The sequence below is a fragment of the Symphodus melops genome (assembly GCF_947650265.1).
Source record: "Symphodus melops genome assembly, chromosome: 13".
Classification (NCBI taxonomy): domain Eukaryota; kingdom Metazoa; phylum Chordata; class Actinopteri; order Labriformes; family Labridae; genus Symphodus; species Symphodus melops.
In genome coordinates, this window is record NC_136703.1 from 14,190,467 (window position 1) to 14,213,155 (window position 22,689).

At 41.8% G+C, this 22,689-nt stretch overlaps 2 protein-coding genes across 9 annotated transcripts; one reads left to right on the plus strand and one right to left on the minus strand.

Annotated features, from left to right (window-relative positions):
• The first annotated feature begins 2,733 nt into the window (after window positions 1–2,733).
• On the plus strand, window positions 2,734–21,158 carry wnt10b (wingless-type MMTV integration site family, member 10b). Of its 8 annotated transcripts, XM_079359258.1 has the most exons (8): window positions 2,734–2,947; window positions 4,864–4,924; window positions 7,296–7,512; window positions 7,638–7,740; window positions 18,569–18,697; window positions 19,294–19,556; window positions 19,678–20,129; window positions 20,261–21,158. In XM_079359258.1, the coding sequence occupies exons 5-8, from the start codon at window positions 18,624–18,626 to the stop codon at window positions 20,759–20,761; spliced, it is 1,290 nt and encodes a 429-aa protein (XP_079215384.1). In that variant the 5' UTR covers window positions 2,734–2,947; window positions 4,864–4,924; window positions 7,296–7,512; window positions 7,638–7,740; window positions 18,569–18,623; the 3' UTR covers window positions 20,762–21,158. The 8 variants fall into 8 exon arrangements, with proteins under 8 accessions (XP_079215384.1, XP_079215386.1, XP_079215389.1 ...); XM_079359260.1 differs by lacking the exon at window positions 7,296–7,512; XM_079359261.1 differs by lacking the exons at window positions 2,734–2,947; window positions 7,296–7,512 and adding an exon at window positions 3,681–3,699.
• wnt1 (wingless-type MMTV integration site family, member 1) lies at window positions 11,787–16,267 on the minus strand. Its single transcript, XM_079359264.1, has 5 exons — window positions 15,611–16,267; window positions 15,240–15,345; window positions 13,087–13,340; window positions 12,647–12,912; window positions 11,787–12,531 (listed from the first exon to the last, which is right to left on the minus strand). Exons 2-5 carry the CDS (start codon window positions 15,338–15,340, stop codon window positions 12,040–12,042), a joined length of 1,113 nt encoding a protein of 370 aa, XP_079215390.1. The 5' UTR covers window positions 15,341–15,345; window positions 15,611–16,267; the 3' UTR covers window positions 11,787–12,039.
• Window positions 21,159–22,689: the final 1,531 nt, after the last annotated feature.

Sequence of the window (22,689 nt, forward strand, 5' to 3'; positions counted from 1 at the left end):
ACCCAAAAACGCACAGAAACAAATCTGACAGTGACTGAACATTCAAAAGAAAAATCAACGACAATTAAATTATTGACTAAATGTTGGGTATGCACTGATGCATCAGTTCAACATTGGTATAGGATGATTTCGGCCCTGTTTTTTTATTTCTTCTTCTTTCTTTTCTTTTCTTTTTTTTTTCACAGTTATTCAACACTATGTCCATTCATCAAAAAGGGGAAACAAACATACAAACAAGACGGGAGCTGTATACAGTTTTGCAAGCAGACAAAAAAAAACAACAACAAAAGCAACAAAAAAAGTAAGTAAATAAGAAAAAAAATCGAAAAAAGGAAAAAGAGCAAACAGGAAAAAAGAAAAACACGAGAAGTATAGCAACAAGACTATGTAAAATAAAACTGGTGGCTTAAGTTGTACACATGGTGGTGATCTTTGGTGTTATTTGTTTGTTCAGCTAATGTTGTTGTATGGGTGCAAGCACGATGACTACCAAGTACATATTATTCGCAAATTATATTAAAATTGTTGTTATTCTGATTTCCTTTCTCCTCTTTGTTTACCTGCCTGTTTCTACTGTGTCACTGCCATTGAAATGGGGGTGACAATTGTGGAGCATATTTTATTAGCAATGACATTTCTGCCCTATTGACAGACATTGGCACAAAATAATGTGGTATGAGTAGTATCAGTATATCAGTAGTATTAGTATTAGTAGTAGTATCAATAGCTGGTTTGTTTGTTGTATAGAATCAAAGCATCTAGAACACCTAACGATGCTTCCCTGTTGGACAAACTCTGATCTGTTTTCATGGTCCAACATGAGAGACGATGTTTGTGTTGTAAGAGTCTTTAAAGATGTAATGAAAAACACAACATCGGTTTCTCCCCTATTTCACAATCTCTGCATCCCGAATAAAAAGTCAATGTGAATATGAATTTTTGAATTAAAACTTTTTCAAATTGTTTTTCTTGTTCCTCTTGGGTTGAATTCAACATTTATGGGGTTTTTTTGCCAGCCCACACATAGGGCATGCAGGGGAACAATGTTTTGTTTATTTCCCACAAGCAAATATTGGTAGAAAAGCTAAATTCCTTTCTATATGATCAAATAATTCTTATTACTATGATGACAAATAATTGATGAATGCAAGGAAGCTTTGTAGAGCTAAAAAGAGTTGTGCAATGAGTCATTGGCAAGGAACACTCTCAGTTAGAAAGCATTGGATTAAAGGTAACAAATATGTCTTTATATCGCACAAAGCACGTAATACTAAATGTCAATTCACCCAGTGCACTGTTTCTCTATTTGCCATTCTGTCAGTACTTCACTATGGGGAAAAAGAGGTAGAGAAGATATTTTGATGATCAGCTCTACTTGAGAAACAACAGGAAGCCATCAGAGGCCATGCCTAAGGTTGATTCTCTCAGCTGTATGTCTGTGCACTAATCATGAAAAGTCCAATAACAAATAAGTCAGTCATGTACATTATAACCTATTTGAATGAGTTGTTTTTCTTTGGGATTGTGGACTGTATTCTATCCTCGTCTGCCTTCTTTTCATTGAAAGGGGACATGTGAAAAATCCCCTTTTACAGTGTTTTTGAACATTTATTTGGGTAACCTGAGTGTCTATACCAACACACAAAATTAGTAAAATATATCCATCCAGTCCTTTGTTTGTTGTCTGCCTAAGTCTTACCACACAGAAAAAAAATGCTCCGTTTCAAATTTTCTCAGTTTGTAACGTCACAAGTTGGATTGTGGTATGAAAATCCCCTCCCCTCGCCTGGCATCTCCCCCATGGACTCCACCTCACAGCCTAGAGTAAAACATTTTTACAGTTCTGTCATTTTTATTCTCTCTACAGAGGAGTGATGTCAACCTGGAAAACTCATTACATTTAACACTTTATCGGGAAAGTGACTATTTTTTGGTAATTTCCATACATATTACATATGAAGCATGTGATCCTCACTCAGCCAATCAGAAGAGATCACCTTATGTCACTGATCCTGCTATTGTGGCATTTCAACCAAATATTTGTCAACATTTTTTTTTAAATGTTTTAACAGAAAGTTAGGTTGCATTTTTGAATTTCAAAGTATTTCAATGAGTGCCCTATAAAGGGTTAAAGAGACACACACATCAAAACAGAGCATTCTGAGAGAACTGGTTTATACAGGGTCACAAACCTCCTCTGGTGCTTGATTCATGTTATATTTGGACCAAAGCACAGCACAAATGTTTCATTTAGACCAGAAAGGACTGTTTGAAAAGTTGAAAAAGAGGGACAATATGTCCTCTTTAAATCATACTGATGACATTTCCATGCTACATGTATTTGTGTAAGTTATTAGATAAAAAATCTAACCTCAATGTAGACAGGTGGATCATCGTGTTTTGTTGAGTGGTTTTTTTAAGGCCCTATTTGTCACCAATTGCAACACAGCTGCACATTTGTCAAGCATGAAACCAGACCAGCTAAATGTGCACTACCCTGTGTTAGGTTCTCCCTACTTGTTTTTCTTTTCATCCTCCTCCACCACCTCCTCCTCCCAAACCACAAACCCGTGGTCCTTCCACTTGATTCCGGAAGTCGGAAATTTCAAGTGACGTCACCAGGAACGTGCACGCACCTGTTACATGCGGTGCGTGCAGTAACGTTCAAGCTTTTTCTATTAGCAACTTGGTCCGCTCTCAGTGTAATTAAATCAGTCGCACCGATAGAATGTTCACATTCTGTCCGTTGGCATGCTATTTAGCTCTCAAACTATCGCTAAAGAGTGTTTTTATCGCTAACAAAACAAAGGTAGACTACACCAATGTTCCGCCAAATCGCAACTCGAGACCTGCTCATTCAACTTGCTGCTTTCTTTCTGGAAAATCTGGATTTTATTTCCAAACCACTTCAAGGTGCATAGCACACCTGCTCACGTTGGAATAACCGGTGTGTTTCCATACAAGTACAGAACAAGATGTTACTGGTATTTAGATGTTCTGGCATGTGTTACGCTCGTTTAAAGTTTACATCGTGTTTGAATTGCAGAATAATTGCTGCATATGTTTTGGAATTAATTTTCTACCTTTTGGTCATGAAGTAGGCCTCGACTAAACATTGTTATAAGCTTACATAAACTTTATGACCCTAGGGTTTCGAACCGATCTAGTAAACTGCTAAGCCTCCCATTTGTTATTTTCTTTAACCCAACTTTGTTTAGTTATATGGGTTGTTATACTGTACGCATACAAATACAAAAGTTTTTGTTTGAACATTTTCAGCTCTAATGGTGTAGTTCGCACAGTTTACCACTAGATGGCAGACGTTTACAATGTACAACTCAGCACTGCTACAGTTTGTTGAGTTAATTTGATACTGTATGTTGTGTGGTCATTTATCTCCTCAGTGCTGTCTTCAAAAACACAAAGCAAAACCAGAGATCACCTACAATGATTTGAAATTAGCTGATGAAAATGTATAACTTCTAGTCTTCTACTAGATATAACTAATACCTGCAATTTGTATAGTTGATGCGTCATATTTTGCCAAATCCCACATGAAAGTTAATTTGGACAAGGCTGTAACTTGGAAAATGTTGGCCAATGAAGCATATGTGAAAAATGTTTTTTTCTTGAATTATTAATTACTATTACTGAAATATTTGTTTTAAAAATCACAACAAGGCTGACTTCAGTGTGTTTGTAAGTAGTATCACATCCTATTACTATCTTCTTTACTTATTCTAGTCCAATGTAACATACCACTGCTACAGAAAAGAAAGGAGGCCTCCTGAAGATGACTCTAAACTGTGGGCTACAAACGCAGGCGAGCACTGAAACACATTTACAGACACATTCTGGTGCTGATGGGAGTAAAACTCCACAAAACAGTGCACAGATCATCCGAATCACATCTGCCCCTTTTCCAGCATGATATGTCACCTTGTTCCTCCTTTTTTTTTTTTCAAATAGTAAACCATTAAGTACGTAAACAAACGCCTCTGAATCTCTCAAGATTTTGAAACAGACTTCCTGGCTGCTAGACAAATGTGTAGCTGGTAGCCTACCATAATCTGAACAATTACTCTATCGAGCTTACACACACATTTGTCTTTTAGAGGATCCAGATGCCAGAGTTATCATGACTAACAGCCCAGCAAAACAAAGATGACATGCTTGGTGTTCAGCTGTACCCTGAAAAGGCTACACCGCACATGATATTAATTAATTCAGTTTCTGTGCCATTTTAATTATACAAAGAATGTGTTTATTTCCCAACAGCTGAGTGTCATCCAAGGACATCTTCAGGTACACAGATAGACATTCTCTTTTTTTAGTAGCCCAAATGATGACATTTACAAAGTTATTCTTTATCTTTGAAAAGATATCGGATTCATATTACAGCTAAGAACAAGCATCGTGTAATACCCCTAGATTATACACAATTGTACATGGAATCTCAGCACTTGGCGCTCCTACCCTGCTGTGTATTACACCCACATAATAATCACTTAGGGGCCACAAGGAACTTTTTGGGGTTCAAAATGTACTGAATGGTTGCTGGCAAAGTTTTTGGGACACAGTTGGCTCTGGAAGCGATTAGCCCGCAAAGCTTGGGTGAGTATATTCCTGATAGACAAGGGAGGGTGGAAGCTGTATCATATGTGTGAGTCAGTAATACATGGAGAAAAACATTTAGTGTGTTTTGAGGAGAGATAGACACATTACAGTGGTATTGTTATTCAGGTAGTTGTTTTTTTTGGTTCAGTATGCATGTAGATTGGAAGATTTGTGGCTCCTGTGGTTGGCTGTCCCCTGTGTCACTGCCTTTAAAAACAGTTGCCAAGAGAAATGTCTTCTTTACAGGCTTTGACTGCCAGATGCTGAGGATAATTGATAGGACTGCAGCAGCAGGAAACATGAAGAGGTATGCAGGCAACCACCCACATACTGTATGTACGTGAGCATACACAAATATATTAAGCACACTGAAATGCACTTTGTGGACAGGGATCACCATCATGCTTAAGGCCTAAATATTACATCCTCCAAGCACTGCTAAATTCAACTTACACACACACTGTGACAAACAAGAAAAGTATTCGGCAGAGTAAGTCTTGTCACACTAAGTCGCCATGAATGAACGCACGTTTCCAGCATGCTTACAGATGCCAGAGGTGCCACATTTAGTGCATGTGCGTAGAAGCCAATAGTTGTGTGTACGTCTGAGGAGCTGTGAAACAACACATGGAACAGCCAGTGAATGAATGCAATAGTGTGCCTGCGAGCAGCAGAGCCAGTGACAGAGGAATGTGTCATAGTTCCTGCAAGCCACTCAGCTCCTAAACTGCAGCAAATAAACATTCCTCCACTGCTGTGTCAGTGCTGAGCTTTCGCCCACTGTCGCTGTTAAAACACAGCTTGTAATTAAAACCATAAACTGAGCATTTCTCTCCCTTTGTCTCCAACAGTATTACTACATTAAAGACAATGGATCCATGCCTTGAGACATTTCTCAGTGCATATTCTGGTCTCAGAGATGGTATGTTGTGGTCCAGACTGTGTCAAAGTGGGCCAGCTGATAAGAGAACATTCAGAAGCATCTTATTTTGCAATACAGATGCACTCAATCTCAATTGCTGCAGAGCCATTGAAGGCTGGAAAATATATTTATTTAAATATCGAGATTCTTATCTTCTAAGATTTTATTTTTGATTGATATCTTCCAAAAATGTATTTATTTATTTTTTTGGCTTATCAATCACAGTCTGCTAAGTGATAAGGCCAGCTCTTTCACTTAGTAGAATGCGAAATGGAGCAGCAAGATCAGCCAGTGTCACAGATGACTGGCATAGATCCAGTATGTACTAAATCATAGTAAATACACTTTGAATCCATGAATCATGAATCAAAAATTGATTCTTAATGGAATCGTGACCCCAAGGATCGAAATTATATCGTGAGACTACTAAAGACTCCCAGCCCTACTAAGTACCTCATATGAGTAAAATAGTACATAGTGTTGCGCAAACACTGAATTCTGATTTCTAACAGATACACCATTTGGATGAAGAGATATGTTAACCCTCAATAGAGTCTGACACATATGTTTATGAATCCCTTATTGGATGTACATTTTATATGACATCTCTGCTGAACTGGACCACACCAAACTCACTCTACTGGGGCCCTAATACTTCAAGCCCCACGTTCACTCTGAACATATGAAATGCAACTTCAACTTTTTTGCTCCAAACTTGGAAAATGTTTTTTACTTTGTACTCCTAAGATATACACTCTCAATCCACTTGGACGGATGGAGTCATTTATCCCAAATCATGATTGTGTATTTGTTTTATCAAACTGTTCTTTTTTTTTTTTTTCTTTCTTTTTTAAATTTAGCTGTCCATTTTTGTACCTAAAATCATTGTATATTAGGGGAGTTTTTTTAGGCTTAAGTCAAGGTTGATGACATTGCTGCAATCTTTCTCAGGCTTGTCTGTTGGATGTGAATAGAGCGTGGCGTCATCCTTGCTGACAGGTGAAACAGTGCACGGGCTCATGCTGTGTCACACTGATCCCACCACAGTTTGTGCTCATGTTTCATGTGGATCTCAGAGCTGCAACGTTGCTGTGCTGTACCCTTACATTGTGACGCCTGTAAACATAATCCACTGTCGGTTGTCCTTGCCCTAAAATCTTCCCCTGTCATTACAGCTGTGTTTACAGAAGGACTAGCATTGTTTGCTAGCATGTGATCTCCCCAAGAAAACGTGGTGGTTGAGAGTCACACGGAGACACACTTCATCACTGTGGGGCTGATTTGGACATACAGTGTCTCTATGTCTGTTCGCTTTAGTCTGGTCCTGCCAGGTTAACCACGCAGAGATGTCTGATTTGAGATTTTTCTTTCTGGAACTAAACTTCTGCTTGCGTCTGCCTGCTCTGCTTTTCAATTTGTTTGATACTTGAAACTAATTGTGCACCGCTTGCAATGGATTGAAGAATTACTTTTAGGTATTTAATTAAAATAGGTGTTTCATTACGATGAGCTGTATATCTTTGCAACAAAAAAAAGGGCTTTTTCAGCACAGAGTCAGATGATCTGATAATCCGTGTGTATCATCTTCCCATGCAGATTTCTCTATGCTTGTGTGAGGAAAACTTTGCAAGAATTTATGACACATTTTATTCACATGTGAATACTGCTGGCATATCACACTGCACACGCACAACCACCGCAAATTTATATCCGTCCCACCTTAACTGCAGGCCTTGCTCTCTATCTCGCTCCACAGGGGCACAGAGCCTGACCACAGACATCATACTGATTGCTCACCATGGTCGAGCAGTCTGTCCACATTCCCACCCTGATTCACTATGTGCTGAAACCCGACAACGGAAAACAGCGGTTTGAGAGTGTCTGGAGGTTTGCAGACAACACTGAGCGTCCGTTGCGTCCCTCCTAAATCTATCCTCCTCCTCATCCTTTTTGACAACCCTGCTGCAAACATGGTAACAGTCAAACAAAGACCAAAAGTGGTTTCTGTGGAAAGTTTCAGACTTAAAGTGCGAGAGTAAAAGAAGAGAGGACACTTTATGGATGCCTTGGTTAACCTGCCCTCTCTCCTGTGTGACAGGTTAGAGGAGCTCAGTGGATGATGAAGTGATGGAGATGTTAGGAGGCCACAACCATTGTGATGCTGGGTGACTGTTACGCTGGAACTGCCATCTGCCGAAAAGGTCAGTTGCTAGGTGACGGTTCTCCTGGACCATGTCTGCCTCCCAGCTGCCATGCACACACCCACACACACACACACACACACACACACACACACACACACACACACACTAGCTTCGGCTGGCATACAAACTGCCTCACGTATGTATTGATGTTTGCCCTTAAATCTGAATTACATTTGAGTTAATTGGACCCACTGTTTCTACCACTGCTAATCAACACAGTATTTTTCTGTTACTTTCGGTGAGGTTAAGTTGATTGTAATTCCTGTTAAAATATGTGTGACAAGGCTGTAAATGCATATCTTATTACATAATAGCCCTGTGGTCACTTAATGGCACCATACAAATGCTTCAGATTATTGCATTGAGCAGTCTAAGGGTGTTCCTGTCAAAACATTACCCTAATCAATTTGATCTTGGCTCACAGTCGGATGCTAGGATTACGATATAATGTTGCTGCAGCACAGAAATCAAATCAGTTTTGTGGGCCAGATCTAAGCCATGCCACATTGTCTATCACAACACTGTGAGCAGCCTATCATTTAGTGCGGTGACCCAAACCCGCTGCTGAATTCTTTATCTTACGTCCTTCAAATTAAAGCCAACTCCACCCAACGGGCAAGCATTTCTCTACATGTAGCTGCCGTGCCTTCATTGTGTCACGTTATCTTCAGCACATTTTCTGCAGTGATTGATTCTTTTTGCTGTTTGTCTGTAAGAAGCATGATTTTGCAAAAAAAAAAAATTTTTTTTGGAAAGGTTAATTCCTTAACCTGAGTTTTTTAAAAGTGTCTCTTTCACCCTTGGGTCAAACACAGGGTGTTTTGTCGTAATTCTTATTGTCAAATCACTTAATTGGTGAATGAACTTTGACCCTGTACCCCTGCTATGTCAATGGTTTATTTTATTATGTTTTTACTACAATAGCAAATGATCCAAACACAGTAGGCTGAACTTTAGAACTTCTTCCCCCTTCCTACCTTCCTGCTCTACTTCCACATTTTCTTTCCTGCACCCTAATCTCGAGCTTGTGCTTCTTTACTGGTCCTCCACAGACATTGACTTTTGTGTGGCAGAGCTGTTGTTTTTGTTTGTGTCCTTTTCACCATGGCTGCCTGCTTGCCGCCTGGCAGCCCCGTGTGTCAAAGGTGGCTGCAGCAGAACAGACTGTGGGAACAGCCGGTTAGCCTCCCCTAGTCCCCAACCAGAGGGGCAGCCATCAATCCAGCGCTCCCCCTTGCCCCTGCACACACAAATGCCCAACCAAACACACACTCACACACACAAAAAAAAGCCTACAACACTCACACCCTCTCCCAATAATCCTCGGAAGCAATTTCATCTCGACTCGGGTGGCGGCCCATTGTCGCCAGCCCCTTCAATCTTTCCTTATTAACTCTCGCTTTGTCCCGCATCCGAGCTTCTGGACTCATCTCTCCTACATTCCGATCGGCGCTGCTCCCAGCACTCCCAGGCAACCTCCATTTGCTAATCCCACTGCCTCCCCCACCAGCCGCCCTACCCCAAGGAACTCTTACTGCTTTTTTTTTTTCCAACCTGCCGATCACCTACTTACAGAGTAAGGTAGGGGCATTAACTCCATGGGTTTTCTGAAGGCAGGGTGTGAAGGCGGGGTGGGTGAAGGAGGAGGCGGCCACAAAGTGACTCCAGCCCAGACAATTAGAACAATGAGCTGGGCCTGTAGGGGGCTAACTCGCTGCGTCACGCCTGGACGGTGGGGTATTTTGTCAGTTTAATGAATTGTCCGTCAGGCCAGGGCCACATCGCAGGCTGCGCAGGGAGAGGCCAGCAGGGACCCAGACACTAAGTCGGTATTTATTACACTGCCTTTGTCACTAATTGAGCTAATTATCACTGACTCCTTAGCACTCCCACAGGCAGCGCCCCCTCCACTCGCTCTCTCTACCAGCTCTTCCACCTCACTCTCACGCCTGGGAGTTGAACTCTGCCTTCCTTCTTCTTAAATCTGTTTTTCCTTCTATGAAGTCTGTTTGTTTCTCTACAATCAACTATTTATTCTCTATCAAGACAAGTGTTTGTTTACAAGCGACTGCTTTCTTCAGACTTTTTCTCACATACATTTATTCACATCTGTTCACTCCAGTTACACAAAAAAGAATATAAACAGTCTTTAATCATCTGCAAGGTTCCTTTGCAAGGTGTTTTGTTTTCTTTGAATCTCATAAGGACTGTGGATTTAAGGTTTTTACTTTATTTTGACAGCTCAGGGTTTTATTATTTAACTTTGCAAACCGGCCCGTGTGATCTCTCACCTCTATCCTGTTACTTCAACACTATCATTCGGAAACGTTTTTATCCTTCTCACCCTGTCTGCCCTCACCGCTGCAACAATGATGCTCTCTTATAGGGTCCCTTGGTTGTTTGGGTGCATGTTGGTGGCCTTACTTTGCCTCCACTGTGCTCTATCTGAATGACCCTGGCTGTTCTTGTGCTGCGGTGGACCGAGGAGAAAGCTTCACAAACACCAGTGGTTAGTCTGGTCGCCAGGGGTCTCTAGGTTTTCATTACTTTCTGTCTGAAATTCAGCAAATGAAGCAAAACTTTCAGTGCAGTAAAAGTCCTATACTGTATGAAATAAGTGGCAGTCTGGGTGGATTCATGGGTGCAGGTTTCATCTCTGTGGTTGGGGGCCACAAATGAAGGGATGTTTTGTGAGTGGGAGAAAAGGCTGGTTTGGTGGTGGTAATAGGATTAAGCAGAGGACACCCAGGGACAGGCTTAAATGTTCACTTGCTTGGTCGTCGAAACTTTCTCAAACACTGAAACCACAACAGACATAATGGCATCTTTTGACACATTCAGGAGAGCAACTTAATTGAAAATATAGACTTTATTGTTCTATGGTACAATACAAAACCCACTGGAACCTAAATCTTTTGATTTAAATCTAAAAAAAAACAAAAAAAAAACAAGTCTTCTTTTACATCTCTCTATAATAGTATAAAAATCCTCAGAAATAAATATTTTTTATTTACACTAATTCAGAAAGGTAAATATTCAGTGCAAGAACAAACAAGAATGTTTTTACAGGAAACAAGTGAAGAAACGTGAAGGTTCTGTTTCTAGTTCGTCGGTTTTGCGTCTGTTACATCACTACACCAAAAGAGAAGAAGGCCTGAAATCATAGCATGTCCTGACTTGTCAATAATGATAGTATTCTCAAGCCAGTGACCGGCCTATAAACCCCCAAATAGTAAATTACGTCATTATAAATATATTCATATATTTTAATATTTACAACATTTTGGTTCTCCTAGCTGATATACAGAACAAGTCTTTTGCAGTGGCCGTATTCTTACAGCCTTGCCTGAAGATGAACTTGAATTGCTTACTTTAAACATGTTACAAGTATTTTTGTGTATGTACTTGTACGGCACTCAGTTTGATAACACGGTGATTCTACAGATCACATTTCATTCATTTTTAAGTACTGACCCCTCACATTTGACAATCGACACATAGCCATGCCATATTATTCAGTGTAATGAAAATACATTCATATTACATTGCCTCAGTAAGATTTGTTCAGTACGTTTCTGTTTTCCTTAGAAAGGACTCGTCATGTAGTCATGTAAACCTCAGGATCATCCTGTGGTGAGTCCGAGGGGCAAATCAGGGTTAAAGTCTGTTTACCTCTGCAGAAATCTGAAAAAGACAGTTGGGCAAATGTGTTGAGGAAATTACAAGAGGCTGGGCTGCATCCAGAGCCTACGCACACAAGTCGGAAAGAAACTCAGCAACCACCGCATGAAACGTCACACTGTTTCACGTACGCGAGGTCAAACTTAAGCAGAAAAAACACCGATTATTTTCCTCCAAATGTTTTTGTTTATGGCTCTCTTGCTGTGAAAACACATGTTAACTGGTGAAGATGTAGGCTGTTGTAGTGCTTGGATATAACTATGGATTCTTCACTGCTTCATTGTTTTCCGCCTTGTTTTATATATCCAGAGGGTAAACTCTGACGGATGTGGATGAGCTCCTTTCTCTTCTCTGCTCTCTCACAAGGAGCAAGCAAATATACTCCCTCTTTACCCTGTTAATGTATTTGTGCTTTTCTTCACCTCGCTCTTTAAAAACACTGATTGAATTTTGTGCCAGAAAGTTCCCTGTATCAGTTTACCCGCCTTGAAGGTTTTCTCGTGTCTATTTAAAACCTTATAACACCTGCTCATAAATGGCTTTCTCAGCCAAATGCCTGTTTTTTTTTTCTAAGACGTTCTTTGAATTCATTTTCACTGCGTTGTCAACCTGTGATCATAGACACTGGTGTATTGTTCGTGTGCTGGTGCAGTTCAAGCAGCTGACGTGACAGCACCAATGGAAGGTGCAGTGGCAGCGTTCAGTCACACTCTCGGTCCGAGTCTTAAACCCTCGTCCACAGCAGAGCAGCTCACATCCGTCCAGGCCCAGAGAAGAGCTGTTGCATGTTCTCCCAGAAGTTCCCAAAGTGCCTGTTTTGCCATTGTACGAGCAAAAGTTTGGTGATTTCTCAAAATAGACCAGATCCATGGCAGAGGGGGGTTTATGGGCCGGGTTTTCAGGCTCCAGGTGTCGGGGGTCAGCTCTGTGAGAGGCACGGTTGCTTCCCTTGTTGGCATATACAACCCTAGATGCACCGTCGAACCGATCCTTAAGGAAGTCCCCAACAGTGCGAAAGCTCGGCAGGCGCATCCAACAGGTACGCACGGTGCAGGAGCCAGACATGCCATGACACTTACACTCCTGACGCATCTCAGATGATACAGTCTGAAAAAAAGGGGGGGGGGGAAACTGCTAAAGAACCCTTACAAAGCAAAGTAAGTAATCTTGAAGTATGTTGACAATCTGACAAGTGTTGCACATTAGAGTACCAAACTCTTACCATTCTGCCAGCCTCGTTATTGTGTAGGTTGGTGAGGTACCGCAGATCTCTTCCTCGCTCACTTGAGTCTACAAACTCACGGCTGAACATCCGTCCAAAGTCCACATTGTCACTGCAGCCCCCCCAGTGCCAGTCTGGCCCTCCAGGACCTCTACGCCGATAATCGCATGTGCATGATTCAATGGCCCCCTCTGAGCAGGAGCGGGCCACAGCATGGGTCACCCCTGCGCTGGTAATGGCAAATACAAATGCCGTCTCTCGGCAACCTGAAGAAACAACATTGAAACTTCACATTAGGACCTGATCCTGCCATTTAGACATTGCCAATTATTTTCATTAAATTGTTTTAAGGATATTTGCAGACAACACCAAGCGATTCCATTACACTATTCCCCAAATTATCCAGATATTGCCTTTTAAGAAAGATAAGAGATGCTCACCACGATTAACAATTTTGCCAAAAACTGCTGGGCTGTGGGTGGTCGGGCAGTTCCAGCGCCGGTTGCGGAACTGCCACTTGCACTCCTTTATGGCAGTGTGCAGCCCAGCGGCGATGGCATGCAAGATGCCAGGATTCTGCCGAATCAGCCGGCGTTGGCGTCTACTCAGTAGGGCCAGGCTTGGGTCCAGGACCAACTGCACGTTCTTTGAATTGGTCAGGAGGTTGGATGAGGATGCAACATTGACAATACCCCTGGCACAAGAAGAGGACAAAGGAAATCAGAGTCAAGGAGTTTGAAGTTTATTCCGGCAGTTTAATAGAATCTCTCTGTGACCCTCTTAAATGAATATTTCTTGGCATCCCATGAGTGTTTGTGCCTTTCAAAGTACAGAGCTCATCAAGATTAACAGTTGCATATGCTGCAAAACTATGAAAAGACACTATGTCTAAGGGTAAGACTCTTTTCTGGGTTGGCACTCCACATGTTATCACTGTGATCAGATCCGGATGTGTTAGATTTTCAATATTAGTATGCCATTCTAATCTGCTCAACGTACAGCATCTATCACACTGGATTTTGTATAGAGGTATCGCACATTGAGATGCATAATCTGAGTGGACTTGCATAAGAAATCTACCCTGACAGGTTTACATCTGTATTGTTCATCAGTGGAATCTGTCCCTGGAGATACTCAAAAAGCAAAAGAGAGTAATAATCTGAGAAAGAATAGTGCTACATTGAGTATTGAGTGTTACATGAAAGTCAGGTTTCAGCCTTGTCCATGTGATCAAAATTTACCCAAATTTGCCCAAATATTGTCACTAAACAGAAGGCCTGTATATTCCAGGGTTAGCCACCTAAAAAAACATTTGCTAATTATAATAAAATGACATCTTAATACTGATAACCAAGCACAGACCTGAAAAATAATAGCTTCACTTTAATTCAGAAAAGATTCAAGTATTAGAGTACCTCATGGTGGTATTTGTGTCTAAATGTGACACCTATGCTTCTGGATTTAACCACACACAAAAAAAACACTGTTTAGAGCTGAAGTGCACCTATTTCGAGATAAACTTTCAGATTATTTATGGTCTGACTGTTCAGTTTTCAAACTGTATGAACTTCTTATTGTAATGGCTTCTAATGGCTGTGTCTCCTGTTAAGCATTATCTTCCGGAAAGGCGGGCGAGTCGTGGCCTGTTAGAGGGCTGACCCAGACAGTTGTGTGGTGAGGCCTTAATAACATAATAATGTCGTCTTTTGGGTGTTTTCTTCATTCCAAAACTCCGTGGTGTCTCCTTCTTTTTCTGGATGTGTTCACGAATTTCAGTTGAAAATATAAATATTTGGAAACTCCGGGGTTTTTTTTCTTTCGAATACAGCCTATCTAATTCCACCGCAATAGAACGACACAATCTTTCGTTAAATCGTTACCTCCACTAAACCAAGCCCACAGTTTATAGATGTTTAAACAATCGAGACAATGTGCCCACTGGCTCAAAACCAGACGGATGCGAATTTAATTTTGTTTTTTATAACAAAACGTATTGAGAAATTGGCTGTTGTATGTCACTGTTTATAGACAGACAGTGTACAGTATTAAGTTGACAGGACTCCGGATAAGACATGGGTTTGGGAATGTAATAAATCCATATTTAATTTATACCACATTGCACGGAAAAATGTTGTATCGTGTTCAAACCACACCGACCAAAAGTCGAGGAAACTGAAAGAGGGATAGCAAATTAAACATACCGCAAAGAAAAGTTAAAACTGTAATTATTACAAATATAATTCGTTCATTGTTGAAGCCTGTTGGAGCTAATTTCTTTATACGGACGATAAATTAAATAGTTTTCAGTTGAGCTCACGTGGAGAAATTTGAAAAAAGCCACACGCTTTAATATCATGCGGTTGCTCTTTTTTTCGCAGGCTGAACACCAGTTGTACTTGGTGCCAAAACTAACACATTATTTCCAGCATGCAGCATGGGCTGTGGTCAAAAAATAAAACTGTGTTCATGCGAATGCGCAGGGTCTTCCCTTGCCCAAAACAGCGTTCAATCCTACGTTTAAAAGGTATAGGGTGCTGATAAAGTGAATACTGTATATATATGCATCATCATATGCAGTGGCTGGCCAACTCACCACCACCGGCCGCTGTTGTTGACGGCCCCTGTGCCTGAGAGCGAGGACACCAGCAGGATGCACGCGGCTTTTACTCCTAACAGCAGCGCGAGACTCCTCATCTTGTCTGAAGTATGAAACGAAAAAAAAGTCAATTTGCTATTTTTGAGCTAAATTAATTCATTGTTCTAAATGTATCTTACTTTCAATCACCTGAACTCTGAAGCAAAATATGTATAAAGCATTAAAAGTAGGAAAATCAACAGTCCTAAAACCAGAAACCTCTTTAACTCTGCATTAAATCACAAGTAATTAGGGTAGGCCAACTCGTCATATTTTATCTGCACATAATAATTCTGAAAATGCACATGCTGGAAATTGCATATACTCACCAAGCAGCAGTCTGCTGAGAAGGATTGAACAGTGAGAGAAGCAGGCAGCCCTAATTGACTTAAATGGATCTTGAGTGCAGACAGGTTGCTAAATGATGTGAAGTGTCCAGGCAGGATGCTGCTGCTGCTGCTGCTGCTGCTGCTGTCCTCTTCACTCTGTCTCTCTCAGTGATGCTCTGCACGGCGCATTGAACGCGTGGGACAGTCCCGAAGACTTGATCCCCTCGGTGACTGATAGGCAACACATTCTTCTCTTATTGAGCGCTACGAGGGGAATAAAAAAGGGATTTGCTGCTCTCATCTCCCTCTGTTTTTTTCGGAGCCTCTTCAATAGGATTTGAGGGAGGGATAGTTAATGCTCTTCATAGGGCGCACAATGAATAAGGAAGCACAACTGGGCAAGAAAGAGAAAGGAAGAAAAATCCGAAGTGTTGCGCATATTACTTGAGGAATCTCACGGTCATCACGGAATCGATTCCCTTTAAATGTGTGCGCCTGAGAGTATTTTCCCACTGGCTGTGCGCTTTCCCCAACATTCAGCCTTGCAGAAAGGAGACGAGCCCTTGAAGCAGTGATGTGTTGGTGGAGATGCTGAGGGTGCGCCCCGGTTTGGTGCTCCACCGCTGCTCACAAGCTGGTGTCACGGTGCAAACCAGTTACAGCGGAATATGAGCCATCCAAAACTGCCCTTTTTACCCGGTGGTTGGATTAGCCTACTCCCTAACCGCATCTCCTCCTCCTCTCTCCAAATGCGCTCTCAAAATGTGCAGTCACTAAGTACATTTCGTCTCCTTTCAACACTAATCCCTCCACAAATACAGACTTATTTTCCTATATTACACATATTAATTACTAATTAAAGGCTAAATGTGGACTTTTACTTGGGTACATTGATGTATTTAGACATTAATTAGATCGGGCCCAATACACAGAAGTATTGTCAGCAGCCAAAGACGCACGCGCACGCACGCACGGACGAACTTGATTGTCGGCAGAGTCTAAGCTCTCAGTTGTCATATAACTCACACTGCCTGCTGGGCTACTTAAATATTTTCTCGAACGTGGTGAAGATGAAATACAGTCTCCAATGAGAAGTTTGATGTATGATGAACTGGGAAAAGATTGGGAAAAGTCAGAATGAAAACCATTCCAACATCTGGCCTGCAGACCTCCCTCGACGCACATGTAGCGCAGTGTAATCACAGCTTTAGCCACTTTGCGGCATCTCCATCTAACCTCAGACTTTGAGCAGACTTCAATGTCCCCAAACTACTCCATATATCGGTTCATGGGCGAATGTTTCATTATGTGACATTTATCTGCTAATTTGCATGCTCCACATTAGTCACTGCAGCGGTTGTAGCTTCAATAATCCCCCCTCCTCTCTCTCTCTCTCTCTCTCTCTCTCTCTCTCTCTCTCTCTCTCTCTCTCTCTCTCGCTCCTTCAGATGACAGTAAAAGGAAGTGGGCTTTTGTAAAACGGCTTTAATGACAGCCATCCTACGTTTATTCTGCAGCTATATATGAAGGTGCTCAAATGGGTTTCCTGGAGCAGTCATGCGACACCGAGCAGATTAGAGCTTCAATCCGGATAAAGGGGGGCCTTTTATATACAAATCAACTTCAAATCACTTTTTAAGCCACTTAGATATACACGCCAAGGCAGAATGCTAATGCACTTTTCATTGCAGCAGCTTAGGGAATGGAAGGAGATTAGATGAATTGGTGTCACTATGCGAACCTTGTTCCAGGGGGGGTTTCAACTTAATTTTATGAAAGTAACCCACTTGCACCTTGTCCGTTGTAGTGAGGGCTTTTTTTTTAATGATAAACCTTTAAAAAATATGATTTAGTTTAATTGGGGTTTTTTTTCAATAATTATCAGTTTTTTTTATGCAGTTTTACGAAAGAGTAACATGTTGCTTTAGCTGCAGATTTTGTCGTATGTGATTTGGATCCGTTTGGCTGCTTCGGTGCAAAGCCACTACATCACTCCAACAAAGTCCCAGAAGGCCTGAGCGTCTGGTTCCATAGGCCGATCAGTTAGCATGAAAAATATATTTTGAATGATTGAGTTGTCCAGATACATGATGAAAGAAGGATTTTTTGCCTTTAATGCAACACTTAATCTCCATATATATCCATGCATTGTATCTGCACGTTACTGAGTGATAATGTCATAATCTGATAAATGATCACAACAATCGGACTTGTCCTCCCAGTAATTTATGCCAGTCATTTTATACTCTCAAATAAAGACTTTGCGATGACAAAGTGAAAGTTGTTTCAAGAACAGCCGCTGTGACGAAGGTGGGAGGAAGGGGGAGCACATGACTAAAAACAGTATTGTTGGAGGGTCTGTTAGCGGAGCCGCCTGCCTGCTGCTGCCTCCCTGTCGTACAGTGGAACCAGCAGCTCTCCCTTCCCCCCATTCATCATTTTACTCACCCTTTATGAACAATATCTTCGTTGACTTCCCATATTTCATATTCCCTCTAGCCTTTCTTCGTTCTTATATCAATAATGATGTGAAAATATATGCCATAGTTTATCGGCCTGTCATGAAAATGTACGACAACATACTTTTTATTAATGCATCATATTGAATATGTTTATATAATTAGTGCATTTTGGTTAACCAGCAACATTTGATAGTAGGCCTATTGCTCACTGAGGGATGTGTGTGTGTGATCTTGGAGACTTCGTGTTACTCTTGCACAAAAAAAATCAAAAACTGAAATAATAAAACGATCAACTGCAGATGCAACTTTCATATTGGCCAATATTAGTGCAAACAGCCGCCTGTAGAGGCATCTCCCCTCCCCTCTTTCTCTCCCCCCTCCCGTTTACTCTCGCTCCCGAGCTCCTCTGTTCTCCGTCTTCATTCTTCGGTCGCTTGTCGGTGCATCGATATTACTGCAATCATCTTCCTTTTGATACTCCTTTTTTTTTCTACAGCACTGGACTTCATCAACAACGTTTTAATGTCACGTCCCGAAAGACGCGTCACAAAATGGAGCTATCAAACAAACTCCGTTGGGACCAATTCCTGATTTTGGCAGCAGCACTTCTGTCACCTGCATTAACGTGAGTGCACTTGAGAGCGCCAAGAGAGTTGATGTTAGTGCGGTTCTTGCTTGATGGAATGCAACGAGAGTTAAGGGAAGTTTCTTTGTGTTACTGTTTGACTTAACTATTTAACATATTTCGAGATTAAAGTAAAACATCTGTCCGTTGTTTGGCAGGCAGATCTGCATGACTGAAACAATGGTATCCATGTTTTACTAGTTTTTTTTAGCCTTTAAGGGGTCTGATCATGCCCTAAAGAATTCCATAGAAATCCCACTGTTATTTCTATAAAATACATATTTGGTTATGTACTTTTGCCTTTGGAAACTCTTAGCTAGACTATCTGTTTGGAATTACATTTTTTCTTGCTCCAGGAAAAGCCAGTTTTAAAAAAAGGAGTTGTGCAATTGTTTTACACATTTATTGTTTAGTTTATTCAGCAAATCCCTTAGAGATTAGATTTATGTGGTACTATGTCCTTTCTAAATCTTTTTCTTAACTGTCCATAACGTCTGACTATTGCTACATCTCTGAAATTTGACTAATGAGCTCCTAACCAGCCCTTATGACCCCTTACCCTCCAGTAACTCTTCCACCCTCCTCTCTCTCTGCAGAGTGCTGTGTAATGACATTCTCAGCCTGAAGGTGGCAGGAGATCCAGTGCTAACCCCCAACTCTGTGTGCTTGAGACTGGCAGGCCTCAGTAAGCGTCAGATGCGGATGTGTATACGGAGCCCTGATGTCACGGCCTCTGCTCTGCAGGGCATCCAGGTGGCTATCCACGAATGCCAGCACCAGCTCCGGGGACAGCGTTGGAACTGCTCCTCACTGGAGGGACTTGGCAAGCTTCCCCACCATAACACCATTCTCAACAGGGGTGAGAATCTGGAGAAGAATTGATGGACTTATGAGATTGTTCTGGGCAGAAATACAGGGTTGTTCTAGGGCTACACTGTTAATCTCTTTCATCCTCTTGAATGTGTGTCTTCTGCTCTCAGGTTTTCGTGAGAGCGCCTTCTCTCTGGCTTTGTTGGCAGCGGGTGTGGCTCACTCTGTGGCCTCAGCCTGCAGCATGGGCAAACTGCGGGGGTGTGGCTGCGAGGCCAAGCGTCGTCAGGACGACGACAAGATCCGACTGAAACTCACACAGTTGCAGCTGCAGACCCTGCAGAAGGGCGGGGTAGGCCTTGGCATGGCACGATCATTACCCCCAGAGCTAAACAGTCACCATGGTGACCTGCCCGCTAACCTGCGCTCCAACCATCCATCCACCCTGCTCAAACCTTTACCAGAAGAGCTGATCTCCATGCAGGAGACCTGGGAGTGGGGCGGCTGCAGTCATGACGTCCGTTTTGGGGACCGTTTTTCAAGGGACTGGCTCGACTCCCGAGGGTCTCCAAGAGACATCCATGCTCGCATGAGGATACACAATAACCGCATGGGACGACAGGTGAATGATGTGATTGTCCACCGTGTTTTTTCATGTTCCTTTCAGAGCAGTGCACTGTCTTAAACCCAAGTTGTCATCAGGGTGATTTTGCTCCCCTGATTTATTTACATCAGATATCTTTCTCTACACAGATAGTGACTGACAACATGAAGAGGAAGTGCAAATGCCACGGCACATCAGGGAGCTGCCAGTTTAAGACCTGCTGGCACGTTTCTCCAGAGTTCCGTCTTGTGGGTTCTATACTGAAGGAAAAATTCCTGTCAGCCATTTTTGTCAACTCTCAAAACAAGAACAACGGGGTTTTCAACCCTCGGACAGGAAACAGCGCCGGCGGGAGTGCAGGAGGACTCGGTGGAGGTCGTCGCAGAAGCATGTCCAGAGAGCTAGTGTACTTTGAGAAGTCTCCTGATTTCTGTGAGCGTGACCCGTCTGTGGACTCTCTGGGCACACAGGGACGCATGTGCAACAAAACCAGCTACAGCACAGACAGCTGCAGCTCGCTGTGCTGTGGACGTGGACACAACATCCTGAAACAGACGCGCAGCGAGCGCTGCAATTGCAGGTTCCACTGGTGTTGCTACGTGTTGTGTGATGAGTGTCGTCTCACAGAGTGGGTCAATGTATGCAAGTAGATTCCAGTTCTTCCAGTCACAGCTGCCTTTACCCACCCAGGACTCAAGATGGCGAGCCTATCCCTTCGCCTTCTGCTATTGTTTGTTTTTGCTCCTTGTGTAACTCTGCCAGAGAATCTGTTTATTCTCCCCTCTTTCCTTTTTTCAGTCCATCATCTGGGATCTATTTTCTCTTTGTAGCCGCTGTTATTCTCAAAATGCCAAGTCAGAGATTGAAGAGGTGACTCATGTCGTTTGTCTTGCCATGGTCTGTTTAGACGCTGCCCTCTCAGCCATGAAAATGGCCTATACCCCGTCTTTTCTAACCCACACAACAGACAAGCAACAGCAGAGAGACATTTCTGTTTCAGTGTCTAGTTGCTGACCTATCTCACTGTACAGTAATAGTGTATTTGAATGTGTACTTGTATATTTGTAAATGTATTATTAATATTATTTTTGTGTCTGAGCCTGCGTTTTTGGTCTTGGTTATTGGCAGACTTGGGCATGTTCTGGTTGTACCAACAGAATACGCCCTCCAATTTATCAACAGGTTTAAGGTATATTTGCATGTGACATAAAAAACAGTGCAGTGCTAGCAGACAGTGAAACATTACTAGCAAAATGTCGGCAATCTGCATTTTTCACCATCAATAAATACCAGGATTTTTTTTTTTTTAAATCTTACTGTGATCAAGAAAGTATCAAACTCAATTCCAGTTATCAAGTCACAAGAAAACTCTAAAGGCAATCTCCTTTTAAAACAATGAAAATACCTTTATGGCACTGAATCTATGTCTGTGTGTACCCAAAAAGATATTCAAACTATCCCTTTCTGATTTGTGGAAGTGTTCCTCCATTACACTTTTTGATCCTGAGGTCAATGTGAAAGAACGACTGAAAATGGTATCGTAACATTTCTGGGTGAACAAATCCTCACATTTTGTTGTGCTCTTATAAAGAGCTTTAAATATTTACCCTTTAGGTTTTGTTCACAATACACAGAGTGAGCAGCGGTAATCATTTTTAAAATCTTTATAGAATCGCATTTTACTATTATTGACGAGATAAAGGAGGGCTTTCTGGCTTCTGAAGTGTTGATAGATGTGATGGAAAGCTTGAAAACTTTAAATAACATGGAGTGAGATTGGATAAACAACTGTTCTGGAGACAATAGTAATCCTTCTAAAAAGTGATTTCTAGCGTTCAAGCTGATATGACATCATATCAGTGTTTTGACAGATATATGCTTCCTCTTTAAATAACTGTGATCGGATGTATCACTTTCCTTTGGATCCTCGACTGAGCTCTCATTTTTCTGTTCCTGCTTTCCTTTCCATCAGTCAGAGAGCTTTTTAGATTCTTCCCACATGTAGTGCATGTCAGAGTGAGAGATGGACCTGCCTGTCTGTGTGTGTGTGTGTGTGTGTGTGTGTGTGTGTGTGTGTGTGTGTGTGTGTGTGAGAGAGAGAGAGAGAGAGAGAATGAGGGGCAAATTCTATGCACTTCAGATTTGGGAGGTGAGAGCCTTTTTTTATGGCCACTTCATGCTGAGAGAAGGACTTTTTATGGCTGCAGGATATTGTTTCCTTCAAGTATGACTTTTATTACTGGAGAGAAGCATGGAGAGAGTAGAGAGTGGGGGTGATTATACCAGTCTTTGCTTTTTGAGCATCTGAGGGGATCATCTGTGCAGACGAAGTAGGGTCTTCACTAAACCAAGGAGTATAGTGTCTCTTGTTTCCTAGGAGACAAAATAAACAAAAAATAAACACAGGCACATGAACATATGCATGCATTTATGTACAAAGACACTAACATAGAAAAAGTGGCACAGATACACAATTGAAAACATGCGTGCTGTTGCACACAAATGAACTGTCAGACAGCACTCACGGTGACCCGAGAGTTTGCACTCTCAGTCTAGATATACTGCTGATTTAGCAAAA